Source organism: Toxotes jaculatrix, chromosome 15 (assembly GCF_017976425.1).
Source record: "Toxotes jaculatrix isolate fToxJac2 chromosome 15, fToxJac2.pri, whole genome shotgun sequence".
In the NCBI taxonomy this organism is placed as follows: domain Eukaryota; kingdom Metazoa; phylum Chordata; class Actinopteri; family Toxotidae; genus Toxotes; species Toxotes jaculatrix.
Window position 1 is genome coordinate 12077028 of NC_054408.1, and position 13955 is coordinate 12090982.

The following is a 13955-nucleotide window of genomic DNA, read 5'->3' on the forward strand; positions in this document are numbered from 1 at the left end:
TATACTATGACGTTTTTTATGACATTTTGAGGTCAAAAAAAATTTTGACTTTTTTTGGCATTTTTTGACGCCTTACTATACTATGACGTTTTTTATGACATTTTGAGGTCAAAAAAATTTTGTCTTTTTTTGGCCGATTTTGACGCCTTACTATACTATGACGTTTTTTATGACATTTTGAGGTCAAAAAAAATTTTGACTTTTTTTGGCCGAAAAAAACGCCTTACTATACTATGACATTTTTTATGACATTTTGAGGTCAAAAAAAATTTTGACTTTTTTTGGCCGAAAAAAACGCCTTACTATACTATGACGTTTTTTATGACATTTTGAGGTCAAAAAAATTTTTGACTTTTTTTGACATTTTTTGATGCCTTACTATACATTGACGTTTTTTATGACATTTTGAGGTCAAAAAAATTTTGACTTTTTTTGGCCGAAAAAAACGCCTTACTATACTATGACGTTTTTTATGACATTTTGAGGTCAAAAAAATCTTTGACTTTTTTTGGCCGATTTTGACGCCTTACTATACTATGCCGTTTTTTATGACATTTTGAGGTCAAAAAAAGTTTTGACTTTTTTTGGCCGATTTTGACGCCTTACTATACTATGACGTTTTTTATGACATTTTGAGGTCAAAAAAAGTTTGACTTTTTTTGACATTTTTTGACGCCTTACTATACTATGACGTTTTTTATGACATTTTGAGGTCAAAAAAAATGTTGACTTTTTTTGACATTTTTTGACGCCTTACTATACTATGCCGTTTTTTATGACATTTTGAGGTCAAAAAAAATTTTGACTTTTTTTGACATTTTTTGACGCCTTACTATACTATGACGTTTTTTATGACATTTTGAGGTCAAAAAAATTTTTGACTTTTTTTGACATTTTTTGACGCCTTACTATACTATGACGTTTTTTATGACATTTTGAGGTCAAAAAAAATTTTGACTTTTTTTGGCCGAAAAAAACGCCTTACTATACTATGACGTTTTTAATGAAATTTTGAGGTCAAAAAAATTTTTGACTTTTTTTGGCCGAAAAAAACGCCTTACTATACTATGACGTTTTTTATGACATTTTGAGGTCAAAAAAAATTTTGACTTTTTTTGACATTTTTTGACGCCTTACTATACTATGCCGTTTTTTATGACATTTTGAGGTCAAAAAAAATTTTGACTTTTTTTGACATTTTTTGACGCCTTACTATACTATGACGTTTTTTATGACATTTTGAGGTCAAAAAAATTTTGACTTTTTTTGGCCGAAAAAAACGCCTTACTATACTATGAAGTTTTTTATGACATTTTGAGGTCAAAAAAAAGTTTGACTTTTTTTGGCATTTTTTGACGCCTTACTATACTATGACATTTTTTATGACATTTTGAGGTCAAAAAAAAATTTGACTTTTTTTGGCCGAAAAAACGCCTTACTATACTATGACGTTTTTTACGACATTTTGAGGTCAAAAATTTTTTTGACTTTTTTTGGCCGATTTTGACGCCTTACTATACTATGCCGTTTTTTATGACATTTTGAGGTCAAAAAAAATTTTGACTTTTTTTGGCCGAAAAAAACGCCTTACTATACTATGACGTTTTTTATGACATTTTGAGGTCAAAAAAAATTTTGACTTTTTTTGGCCGAAAAAAACGCCTTACTATACTATGACATTTTTTATAAAATTTTGAGGTCAAAAAAAATTTTGACTTTTTTTGACATTTTTTGACGCCTTACTATACTATGACGCTTTTTATGACATTTTGAGGTCAAAAAAAATTTTGACTTTTTTTGTTATTTTTTGACGCCTTACTATACTATGACGTTTTTTATGACATTTTGAGGTCAAAAAAAATTTTGACTTTTTTTGGCCGATTTTGACGCCTTACTATACTATGACGTTTTTTATGACATTTTGAGGTCAAAAAAAATTTTGACTTTTTTTGGCCGAAAAAAACGCCTTACTATACTATGACGTTTTTTATGACATTTTGAGGTCAAAAAAAAGTTTGACTTTTTTTGGCATTTTTTGACGCCTTACTATACTATGACGTTTTTTATGACATTTTGAGGTCAAAAAAAAGTTTGACTTTTTTTGGCATTTTTTGACGCCTTACTATACTATGACGTTTTTTATGACATTTTGAGGTCAAAAAAATTTTTGACATTTTTTGACATTTTTTGACGCCTTACTATACTATGCCGTTTTTATGACATTTTGAGGTCAAAAAAATTTTTGACTTTTTTTGACATTTTTTGATGCCTTACTATACTATGACGTTTTTTATGACATTTTGAGGTCAAAAAAAATTTTGACTTTTTTTGACATTTTTTTACGCCTTACTATACTATGACGTTTTTTATGACATTTTGAGGTCAAAAAAATTTTGACTTTTTTTGGCCAAAAAAAACGCTTTACTATACTAAGACGTTTTTGATGACATTTTGAGGTCAAAAAAATTTTTGACTTTCTTTGACATTTTTTGAGGCCTTACTATACTATGACGTTTTTATGACATTTTGAGGTCAAAAAATTTTTTGACTTTTTTTGGTCGATTTTGATGTCTTACTATACTATGACGTTTTTTGACATTTTGAGGTCAGAAAAAATTTTGACTTTTTTTGGCCGAAAAAAACGCCTTACTATACTATGACGTTTTTTATGACATTTTGAGGTCAAAAAATTTTTTGACTTTTTTTGGCCGATTTTGACGCCTTACTATACTATGACGTTTTTTATGACATTTTGAGGTCAAAAAAAATTTTGACTTTTTTTGGCCGATTTTGATGCCTTACTATACTATGACGTTTTTTGATATTTTGAGGTCAAAAAAAATTTTGACTTTTTTTGGCTGATTTTGACGCCTTACTACACTATGCCGTTTTTATGACATTTTGAGGTCAAAAAAATTTTTGACTTTTTTTTTATTTTTTTTGGCCGATTTTGACGCCTTACTATACTATGCCGTTTTTTATGACATTTTGAGGTCAAAAAAAATTTTGACTTTTTTTGGCCGATTTTGATGCCTTACTATACTATGACATTTTTTGATATTTTGAGGTCAAAAAAAATTTTGACTTTTTTTGGCTGATTTTGACGCCTTACTACACTATGCCGTTTTTATGACATTTTGAGGTCAAAAAATTTTTTGACTTTTTTTGGTCGATTTTGACGCCTTACTATACTTTGACGTTTTTTATGACATTTTGAGGTCTTACAAAAATTTGACTTTTTTTGGCATTTTTTTACGACTTACTATACTATGACTTTTTTATGACATTGTGAGGTCAAAATTTTTTTTGACTTTTTCCGGCTTATTTTGACGCCTTACTTTACTGTGACCATTTTTATGACATTTTGAGGTCAAAAAATTTTTTGACTTTTTTTCCGATTTTGACGCCTTACTATACTATGACCATTTTTATGACATTTTGAGGTCTTATAAAAATTTGACGTATTTTGGCATTTTTTTATGACTTATGGCCGTGTGACGTTTTTTGTGACATTTTGAGGTCTTACAAAAATTTGACTTTTTTGGCCTTTTTTTGACGCCTTACGGCCATATGACATTTTTTATGACATTTTGAGCTCTTACAAAAATCTGACTTTTTTTGGCATTTTTTGACGCCTTACTATAGTATGACGTTTTTTATGACATTTTGAGGTCTTACTAAAATATGAGTTTTTTTGGCATATTTTGACACCTTATCCCCGTATGATGTTTTTTTTTTATAACATTTTGAGGTTTTACTAAAATATGAATTTTTTTTGGCATATTTTGATGCCTTACTATACTATGACATTTTTTATGACATTTTGAGGTCTTACTAAAACATGACTTTTTTGTGCATATTTTGACACCTTACTATACTATGATGTTTTTTCGCATATTTTGAGGCCTTTCTAAAGTATGACTTTTTTTGGCGTATTTTGAAGCCTTCCTATACTATGACGGTTTTTGCCTTATTTTGAGGCCATACCAAAGTATGACTTTTTGGTTGTTTTCTAAGCCTTACTACACTATTATGTTTTTTGGCATATTTTTGGGCCATACAAAAGTATGACTTTTTTTGGCCAATTTTGAAGCCTTACTATATTATACTATGACCATTTTTATGACAGTTTGAGGCCTTTCTAAAGTATGACTTTTTTTGTCCTATTTTGAAGCCTTAATATACTATGACGTTTTTTGGCTCATTTTGAGACCATACTAAAGTATGACTTTCTCGGTTGATTTTGAAACCTACTGTACTATGACGTTTTTTGGCATATTTTGAGGCTGTTCTAAAGTACTATAATTTTGTGTGGATCTCACGTCATCAATCTATTAGCAGGGCACTGCAGGGAACTGAACCCCACTGTACCATAACCAGTGCCTTTTGCTTTTTGAAGTAATGTAAAGGTAATGCAAAACCTATATTTCAACAGCATTTCTTAAATATTGTGCTATCAACATATCTAGTTAGAATGAGATATGGCATTCATGGAAATGTGTTATAATGTAGGAAAGAAAACCTTACTTTGAATAATATATATGACATATATGTAGGTATTTCTGCTATAGAATCAAAGCATGGATTTATGACATATAATCTACAATGTGTTGTGTATTTTTGCATTACATCTGTGGGTAAGTGATGATGTACATGATTGTATATGATTTGAAATAGTTCTTAATTGTTGAGAAAGTAGAGAAAGCAAAGGATTTGGACATGTAAAGAGCAAACAAACACAGTAGAAATGTAGAAAATGCACCAGAACTCTGTTGTGCGCCAGCAATAAATCACAATACATATAAAAATATAAAAACAGGTAAAAAAGACTGCAACATATCTCTGTTCTGCATCATATCTCAACTACACCAAAGTTAGAACTGTTTAAATGTGTTTTAATAACACCTGCGTACATCAACAAGCCGCCGCCTGGTTAGCTCAGTTGGTAGAGCATAAGACTCAACCTCTCAGAGTCGTGGGTTGGAATCCCACTCTGGGTGGCACCACCTCCCATGGGTTCACCCCCCATGGAGGTGCCATAGGCCTTCGGTGCATTGTGAATTGGGCGGGCTGCCCCCTGGGCCTGGACCCAGATAAGTGGCAGATGATGACATGACATCAACAAGCCACAACCATTGTAAAATTGCTTTTAATCACTAAAACATTCTCAACCTCCATCCACAAACTCTAACCAACACTAAGGTGATTTACAAATAACACACTGTCCATCAACCCAAATTACATGTTTTATCTGCACAGATAATTCATCTTACAATGCAGATCAACATTTGTACTGCCAAACTAAACCCCATCTAACCAAAAACCAACACACTATACAAATTATACAAAGCTTTAACTATTACCAAATCATCCACATGGCAAAAATGTCTACCTAAATTCACCTTGTTGTTTTATTCACACGTTGGCATAAGTCCCATAACAAAAGGGGGTGTGGCCGCAGACATTAATCATAAGACACCACTGAACCAAACAACTAGTCTCTCTACATTTAATCATGAAATGTGTATGGTTAAAATACAAATTATACATTGCTTGGAAAAACAATGTCTAACTTTCAACAACAGACTCCATTAACCTGCTTCATCAACATCTCTCAAACTGAACACTGTGTGAGTTATCCTCTGACAAACTTCATGATACTTTTTCTTAACGTGCAACTTTCTTGTAACCACATTATACATGTAACACATAAACACAACTCACAAGTACAAATGTCCATTAAAGTTAACTTTTTCATATATATATCCACAGATACCAGGATATATTTAACCAAGGACATCCTGGTATTCTTAACATATGTGGCTGAACACCATTGAAATGTCTACACAAACTCTAAACAACACTAAAGTAATTTACAAATAACACACTGTCCATTAAACCAAATTAAATGTTTGCTCTGATGACAGGATGACCATCACACTCTCAACTCATTTATATGCTCATATGATGATACTTTCATAGTGCCCCCTGCTGGGAGGGGGCCATGTCTTTTCTGTTGCTGTATACTGCTGTGCTTCTCTTGGGAGAAGAGCAGGAGAGAGGAGAGCACATAGGAGGACTCTCGTGCGTGGCTGCGGTGGTTGCGACTCCCGTGGCTCGCAAGGGGTGCAAATGCCCCCCTATCGCTGCTTGCAGCTTTAATTACAATTGAGTCTGCAGAGGTAGACACCTATTTTTTTGAAAGTGATATGTTACATGACTTTAACGTAATGCTAATGCATGAAAGACTCAAATCTGGCCTGAGTAGCTTGCTAACAATTAAATGACTGGTGCAGGAGTAAGCAGCGCAGTGCACAGACACCCCACAGAAACCAGAACCTCCAAGCTTTGAGCTCTCTGGTTCCTTGCACAGTAGTTCAGCAGCATCTGATCAAGTGGCCAGGACAGAGTGGTGCCAGTTTGATGGGGATGCAATCAGAGTCATTAAATCAGAAGCAAAGGGAGATGAAGACCAACAGCTTCAGGCGATGACTACCATCATTATCAGTTTTGCGGCAGAGAGGTTTAGTGTTGAAGAGTGTAAGAACACCAGACCAAACTACACCATGAACCGAAAGGGCGAACAAATTCCATTAAGGGCAGCATCCACCACTGGCTGAGATCCGTGACATCATCAGAAAGAAGCTCACAACCCTGCACACAGCAGAATGGAACAGGAGATGGAGGATAGAGAGCCAGGAAGTGGACTGCATTCATAGCTGATCCATTTGGATTCACGAAGCAGCTCTTAGTGCACCAGCCACTAAGATGGCTAAAGATGGCTTTTGACATCTTAGTACAAAATGTGGTATCCATGGAGTTCCAGGGTGCTTAGAACATAGTTGTCACCCAGCTGATCTGGGACATGCATGAAAGGAAGGAAGACCTAATTGCTTTACCAGAGCATACAGCGAGATCAAGCCACAAGCTAGTCAAAACTACCCTGGGCCGACATATACCCAGTGAAATCAAGCACTGGCAGCTTGATAGGGGGATTATAGCTGGGTGCACCACCTCAGCTATTCTCTTCGGTCTTGCCATGAACATGTCGGTCTTATTTCGAGTCTTCTGGCCTCTGCTGGTATAGCCCTGTCAGCAGTGGATACCCTGGATTAGAAGATCAGTAGCTACCTTCACAGATGGCTATGTCTGCTGCACAGCCATGTGTTTACATCCGAACATGAGCAAAACCTGGTGTCAAGCCTTATGGGTACCGATTTGATATTTATCCCTGATTTAAGTGCTTAAACAGTAAAGTACTTAAATCAAATGATAATTCAAATTGAGAGGAACAACAACTTTGAAATTGAGAATTTATGCTTTTTCTAGTTTAGAGCATTTTTAATTTAATTCCTTTGGGTTTTGAATTGTACATCAGATGTTACCTTGGGCTCTGGCAAACTGTAATGTCCATTTTTCAATATTTTGATATTGCATAAACTACTATTAATTGAAACTGCTTGAAAAAAAATAGCATACATATATAGTACCTTTAATTCAGCTTGGGGCAGTTGTATATGGTGATTATCTCACCCATTCATTCTTGTACAGGCAGTTCAGGGACAACCCATACCTTCTCAGAGTGCAATGGTTGTGTGTGCCTTGTAAAAGGAGAGGGTAAACTTTTTAACCAGGTAACAACAAAGTTTTACTCTCTGAAGGAATGCGAACTCTCTATAAACAGACTGTTGCTGTCTAACAGCAATAGAAACGTTAATAAACCTCCATCCTCCACAGTCCTTAAGATCTTCAATCACCACCAGCATTCAGGATTTCTCCTCCATGTTTCAATAACAGTAATTACAGCTGCCACTGTTCTGGATAGAGTGATGGTCAATTTCAAAGAAAACTGATAACATGATTGTGCAGTGATTAACGCTTTAATGAAAATGTACAGTTAACCCAGTAAGCACAAAGCAAGCATCACCATAACAGATGTTCCCATCAACAGTTCAACATCACTCTTCCTGTTAGGGTTGCAGCGCCTCATAAACACAAGCAACAGTAAGACAACCTCCACCTGTTATTACAGTAAAGAAGAATCTCAACCGCTGATTATTTCCAAACCGTATCATACAATCAGAGTATGTCCTCCTGCAGGGCTGAATGAAGAACATTTCAAAGACGAATGACACAAAGGTTAATTCCATGTCATTTTGTGTAGAGTATCGCACTTCTGAACAGAAAATGCAGGCCATAACTCTATTGCCACTTCAGTGGCACCTTCAACCATTCCCACTTAACAGCGTAAGGCAGAAAATGAGCCAAAGAGACTGAAGCAGAGCGAGAATGTGCTTTAACAGGATAAAATGATTTACAGGTATGAGATTCCCATTAGAGTGTGCTAATTGTTTCCACACCATTAGTGACAGTTATCTAATGAAGGATATTTAACCAGGCGCTGTAGTATATCACCCTTGCGGTTTAGAAATAAGAGGCAGTGGACCCCAGTCTGTGCCCTTTCCACCTGCACCACCTCAGTAGCACACTGATCATTGGGCCATTTCTACAGGAGACACCAAGCAAAGCTAACATTTTGTTGTTTTTTTTCCTGTACGTTTAAACTTTACAAAAGTCTGAAGCAACTTGTAAGAACACAAGCATAATTTTGCAAAAAGGCACAAAGATGGATCCCTTCGAGGCTAATTCAAGTCCATTTGGGCTGTGTAAAATTTATACATTTAAAACAATGTAAAACATAGTAGATCATAACAACAAGTCTGAAGTGTTTTTGCGGCAGGTAGGATGATTCAGCTATAAAAAGGGATTTTTTTTCTTCTTTTTTTTTGACATATTGGTGGAATAGGGGATATGTACATGACAGAACAATGCAATCATCTTAAAATATTTAGGACAACAGAGGGCTGTTCGGACAATTTAAGGTTGAGAGATTTTCCTAAAAATTTGTTTTGTTCCACCTTTGTTTACAAACAAACAGTGACCGTCTCAGCTCTTGAGAACAGCCAGGAAAATATGTACAACAGAAGAAAAAACAATGACAGCTTTAAGCTGGAGACAACTGGCTGTGTGTGTGTGTGTGTGTGTGTGTGTGCCTCCTCCAGATGTCAGTCAATGCTCAAAAGGTATTTTAACTTTCACAATCAATGTTTGAAAAACTATGAACAAGATTTGAACTGTGAATGTCAAAATGGATACGCGGCATTTCAGTCAGGTCCAGGAGCAGCTTTTTCCTCCACACTTTACTTGCTACCGTCTTCCAGCTCCTTTTTCAAGCTGCAGAGGGGAGAGGAAAAGAAAATCTGCGTGTTAGCAAGCTTAAACCTAATGCAAAAAAATGTATACACATTTTACATCATTTACAAATGCTCCAGTCACCTTTTCAAGTAGGCATGCACATTATCAAAGCCATGGTATTTAGCCAGGTAAACCAACACTCCCGTAGCACAGCGACCTTCTCGGGCACGACAGAAGCTGCAGTTACAGATCCCTCTGCATGGCGGGCACTGCCACTCCTGCCCAGGAACAATGACATCAGTCAGACTTGCCCAACAGATACATGTTCAACTTTGAATACAATTCTTGTCAACTCACCGGATTCAGCAGAGCGTCTCGGACCTCCTCTCCGTAGCGGTTACGGAGACAGGGGCCACAGAACTGACCTCTCACGCCCACACACTCTGGATTACGGCAGTTAGTTTTGGTGTCTGTTGTTTTCTGGCGGCACTGGTGGCAAGTGGATCCCTGAGGGAAAGAAAAAAAAGTTTTACTATTTTCAGCCACAGAACTTTACAACTATGTGCAGCTGCTCAAATCTCCACAGTGAATGTGGGACCTACAGTGGAACTGTTGTAAACTTTCTCCCGCACGTTCTGGCAGATGAGCTGCAGCTCTGCCTCTGTGATGTCCTCCACGGGCCGCACCACATGAGGGATGGCCTTGGTACCATTGTAGGAACGTCGACGGGACTGTACAAGAAATAAATGCAGTTAATTAGAATGTGATTATTCCCTGTATATCTGCAGAATTTACTGCAATGTAAAAGCAGAACCTACTGGCTCATCATCTTCCTCATAGTGGCGGCTTTTGCGAACCAGGCTGAACTTATCCTCAAGCTCCTCCTCTGGAGGCGGGCTGGGGGGTCCGTCCACCAGCGTGCGGGATCGTGTGTGGGGTCGAGACAAACGTTCTGGGTTTCTCCTGCAAGTTCCTGGGGTTCCCATGGACCGCCGAGGTGCCTGTCGGGGCTGAAGAGGTTCAGATGTCATCAGTAAATACAGTGCCCACTACCTGCTTTAGTGGTGTGTGTGAAACAGCCAGTGGTGGAATGTAACAAAGTATTTGTACTTTGTTACTGTACTTAAGTATTTTTTTATGTATCTGTACTTTACTTAAGTAAAAATAATAATGCATACTTTTGATTTTAGTCCATTACATTTTGCAGCAGTTATCTGTACTTTCGACTCCACTACATTTCTACAATTTATGCCGTTACTCGTTACATGTTATGAACATAATTTCCTCAAAATCTTACATAAAAAAAATAGACTGATAGCGTTGAGGCGTTGTTTGCCATTGCCAACCAATCAGGTGGGTCTATTACCTCCAATGATGGCAGAGCACACGTTTGGTAGCAGCACGAGCTGGTGGACTGGCCTGATTCCGGCAAGAAGAAACGACATGCAACATCAACATGAACCCAGAGCCAACGTCGGCTGAGCGTGAGCCTGAGCCCTCCAGCTCAGAATTAGACAGCCATCTTTGGCCGTATTTAAGCAGGTATTGTATAGTTGCTTGTGAGCAGTGGCATAGGCAGAGGCATAAACGGTGGTGGTGAAGGAGACGCCCCTCCCCTGCCTCTGCGACCATGGCTGTGGTGCCCCTGAGCAAGGCACCGATTCACCCCAGCTCCCCGGGCGCCTCACTAGGCAGCCCCCTGCCCCAGCGTCTCTAGTGCATGTGCATGCTTGTGTGTGTTGCGTTCACTTTGTGTGGGTACAATGCAGAGTAATTTCCCCAGGGGGGATCAATAGAGTAATTAAAAAAAAAAAAAATGGCACAGCCCGACACTGAGACAACCCATTGTATGAGTACTTTGTACTTTTACTTAAATAAGATTCTTGATGTGGTACTTCCAATTTCACTTGAGTAAATGTTTTGCAGTATATTTGTACTTTTACTTAAGTACTAAGCTTCAGTACTTCCTCCACCACTGGAAACAGCGAATCCACAGTTTAAGAGAAATTACCGTTGAGGAAGCTGACATTGCCATCCGTCTTGGGAAGAGCCCAGGTACTTTGTTCAGCTCTGCCATGAGTTTTGCAAGCTAAAAGTACAATGAATAAATGAATGAATGAGAGGATAGATGCAGAAAAAAGGAAATTTCAGCAGTTCTGCCCAAAGTTCAGAAATAATTAAATATGAAAAAAAGAAATACAACAAATTGTACCATTTCTTTGTTCTCCTTAATATTCAGGGCTCTCTTGTCCATGAAGTTCTCCTCAGAGTCAGAGTCAGGGTCCAGTACTTTAGGTTGAGGAAGTGGTTCAGATGCAGGCCTCTTCTTGCCCTGCTTCCCCTTGTTGGGGAAAGTCATAGCAACCTTTAGGACGGTGGACCTGCGGCCACGTCTCGGAGGTTCGGAGTCTACGATCTGAAGGAAAATACAATTTACAGTTAAACTTTTGCTTGTGGTGTCAAAATGAAGAAATTATTTTTTTTCCCCAATTGTATTTTTCCTTTAAAAAAAAAAAAAAAAAAACTTGCCATGGATTTCATCTGCCTGTTGATCACATCCTCCTCAAACCCGCTGCATGTATCCTCTTCTGATGTGGCCTCAAACACCTTTGGTTTCTCTATCATCTTCCTCATCTGTCTTGAGCTGCTCCTCTAAACACAGAGACAGAGGCATTAGTTGCAGATGGTGCTCCACGTTCACCACCATTTGATGGGGTTATGTTTATGGTGAGACTTTGTATTTTATCGTTACCGTATTTGTAAAGCCTCCATCGGAGCCAAAGCTATCGCAGCTGTCATCAGAGGAAGAAGAGGAAGTCTCCATGGGAACCAGAGGAACGCTGCGAAAGCTCCTCAAACTCATCCTGGTGGATGGAGGTGGATGGACGGCCAGTCTCTGCAAAAGATAACAAGCAAGTTTAGAAAATATGACTCTTTTTTAACCACCAACAAAAGTGTACTCCGTAAAGTCAGGCAGATTTCTGTGTCTTTACTCAATAACCCTTGAACATGGAAGGAGGTTTAATCGAACTACATGGTTACATGGCATCAGAGGATCTTACTTCATTTTTTTGGGCTTTAAATGGTTTGAAGTCGGGCTGAAAGTATGGATTATATAATTTATATAATAACAATTGTAACAACAATTATAATAACAATTTCTAAATTAATCATATTGTCAATAAAATGACAGAAACTGAGAAAATGCATGAAGCAAAAAAAAAGTTTTAAGTTTAACATCACTATCATAGAAGCTCAAATCCAGAAAATATTAATGTGTAAAAACTGGAATAAGATAGTTTTAGGTTAAATTTCAAGAATTACTTTAATTAAAATAAGCATTTGCCACTTAACTTTAGTTCTCTCTTAGTCTGTGGATTAACTTAATCGATTGACTGACCAGTGTCTCAGTTTTGCCTTAGGGGACACACCCCTGTTGCAAAACAAGCCAAATGTAGGTAACTGGGTCATGCATATTTTGATTTAATTATTGTAATATTTCAATATAACTATGACTTCTTTGTTAACTTTTCTAAGTTGCAGCAGGAGGGCTGGTATAACATTAAAACTGATAAATACAAGCTCATCATTAATTTAGTCATATACAAAGTTATGGCTTCCTCTGCTCAGTTTTGCAAGTTTAGTCCCTAAACATATTCATGTTTCGAGCCAGCAAACTCTTAAATGTTGAGTTTACTTTTGCTCAGCATTAGTGGAAAAGTAGGATTTAAATGGTAACCTAACTGGTACAACGTGGTCATGACATGAACTTTTTTTTTTTTATCAACAAGATAAACACAAAGTTGCTGTTAATGGATAAACTTATTCTTTTTACCTAAATAAAACGTTTTCTTACCATGGAGCGAGTGAAGGGCATCTTTTTCTTTTGCAAATCTTCCTGCACAGAGACACAAACCCACAGATCCACAGCGCAACAGCTCTGCAGCGAACAATGCAGGTCCTGCAGCTGCATGTAACCCACACGCTGTTCATTTCCCGCGCCACCGGAAAGTCCTGGAAGATGGATAAAATAAATCACGTAGTTTTACAAGATAACGTACTTTCTCTAAGAAAGGGAAGGTAAAATTAATCACCAAAAGTCGTTATCAATATTCTAAAATATGTTCCGAGTTTTTTTCTAATTATCAAACTTTACAAACGAATTAAGTTAAGGGTCATTTGTGACACGAAAGCAGAGTGTCTTCCACGTACTTTACCGTGGCGCGAATTTTTTATTCGTCAATTTGCATACAAGGCGGGCAAAATGTTGACTCCTTTCCAACTTGAGTACTATTAAGCAGGTAAAAAGGCTGAAACTGAACTTTGTGTTCAGATTCAAGTTCAGCAGTCACTTGCACGTTTAAGTAGACAGGACACGTGAAGCTTTTCTCAGGTTTAACACTTTGTGTGGGTTACTTTTGATAAAGACATTAAATAGGAAGAAAAATAAAAAGGAGTTTCATTGGCAAAAAAAGGCACTGAAACAGGAAGATGGGAAAAATTCAGTTGATACAGATGAATAACTGAATGATATCACTGAAATCTGGCAAGAAAATTCAAATGAGACAAAAACGGGGCCACATGTTTTTGTTAATACCAGGAAGTGGTTTCGTTTGAAGTACCAAGGAGAACATAATAACAAGGCCAGGGTGGGGCACAACAGAGCAAATAACGTTTAGTTTATGTGACCATTGCCAAACAGCTGAATCAGTCGATCCTGTGATATATCAGTGCCAAAAATACTCTACAAAAAGAGACAC

General features: G+C 37.1%; 1 protein-coding gene across 1 annotated transcript; it reads right to left on the minus strand.

The window, feature by feature from the left end:
• Positions 1-8723: 8723 nt before the first annotated feature.
• Positions 8724-13135, minus strand: cdca7a (cell division cycle associated 7a). The gene is made up of 10 exons (XM_041056496.1): positions 13052-13135; positions 11948-12091; positions 11725-11847; positions 11408-11611; positions 11207-11284; positions 10014-10205; positions 9798-9926; positions 9553-9702; positions 9337-9473; positions 8724-9234 (listed from the first exon to the last, which is right to left on the minus strand). The coding sequence occupies exons 1-10, from the start codon at positions 13070-13072 to the stop codon at positions 9201-9203; spliced, it is 1212 nt and encodes a 403-aa protein (XP_040912430.1). The 5' UTR covers positions 13073-13135; the 3' UTR covers positions 8724-9200.
• Positions 13136-13955: the final 820 nt, after the last annotated feature.

What these genes read in the sequence shown, in the direction of transcription:
- cdca7a (XM_041056496.1), bottom strand. Translation starts at nt 13,072, where the DNA reads ATGCCCTTCACTCGCTCCATG. An exon ending in TGCCCTTCACTCGCTCCATG is followed by an intron (nt 12,092 to 13,051) that starts GTAAGAAAACGT and finishes TATCTTTTGCAG; the next exon opens with AGACTGGCCGTCCATCCACC. An exon ending in AAGTTTACAACAGTTCCACT is followed by an intron (nt 9,703 to 9,797) that starts GTAGGTCCCACA and finishes TCTTTCCCTCAG; the next exon opens with GGATCCACTTGCCACCAGTG.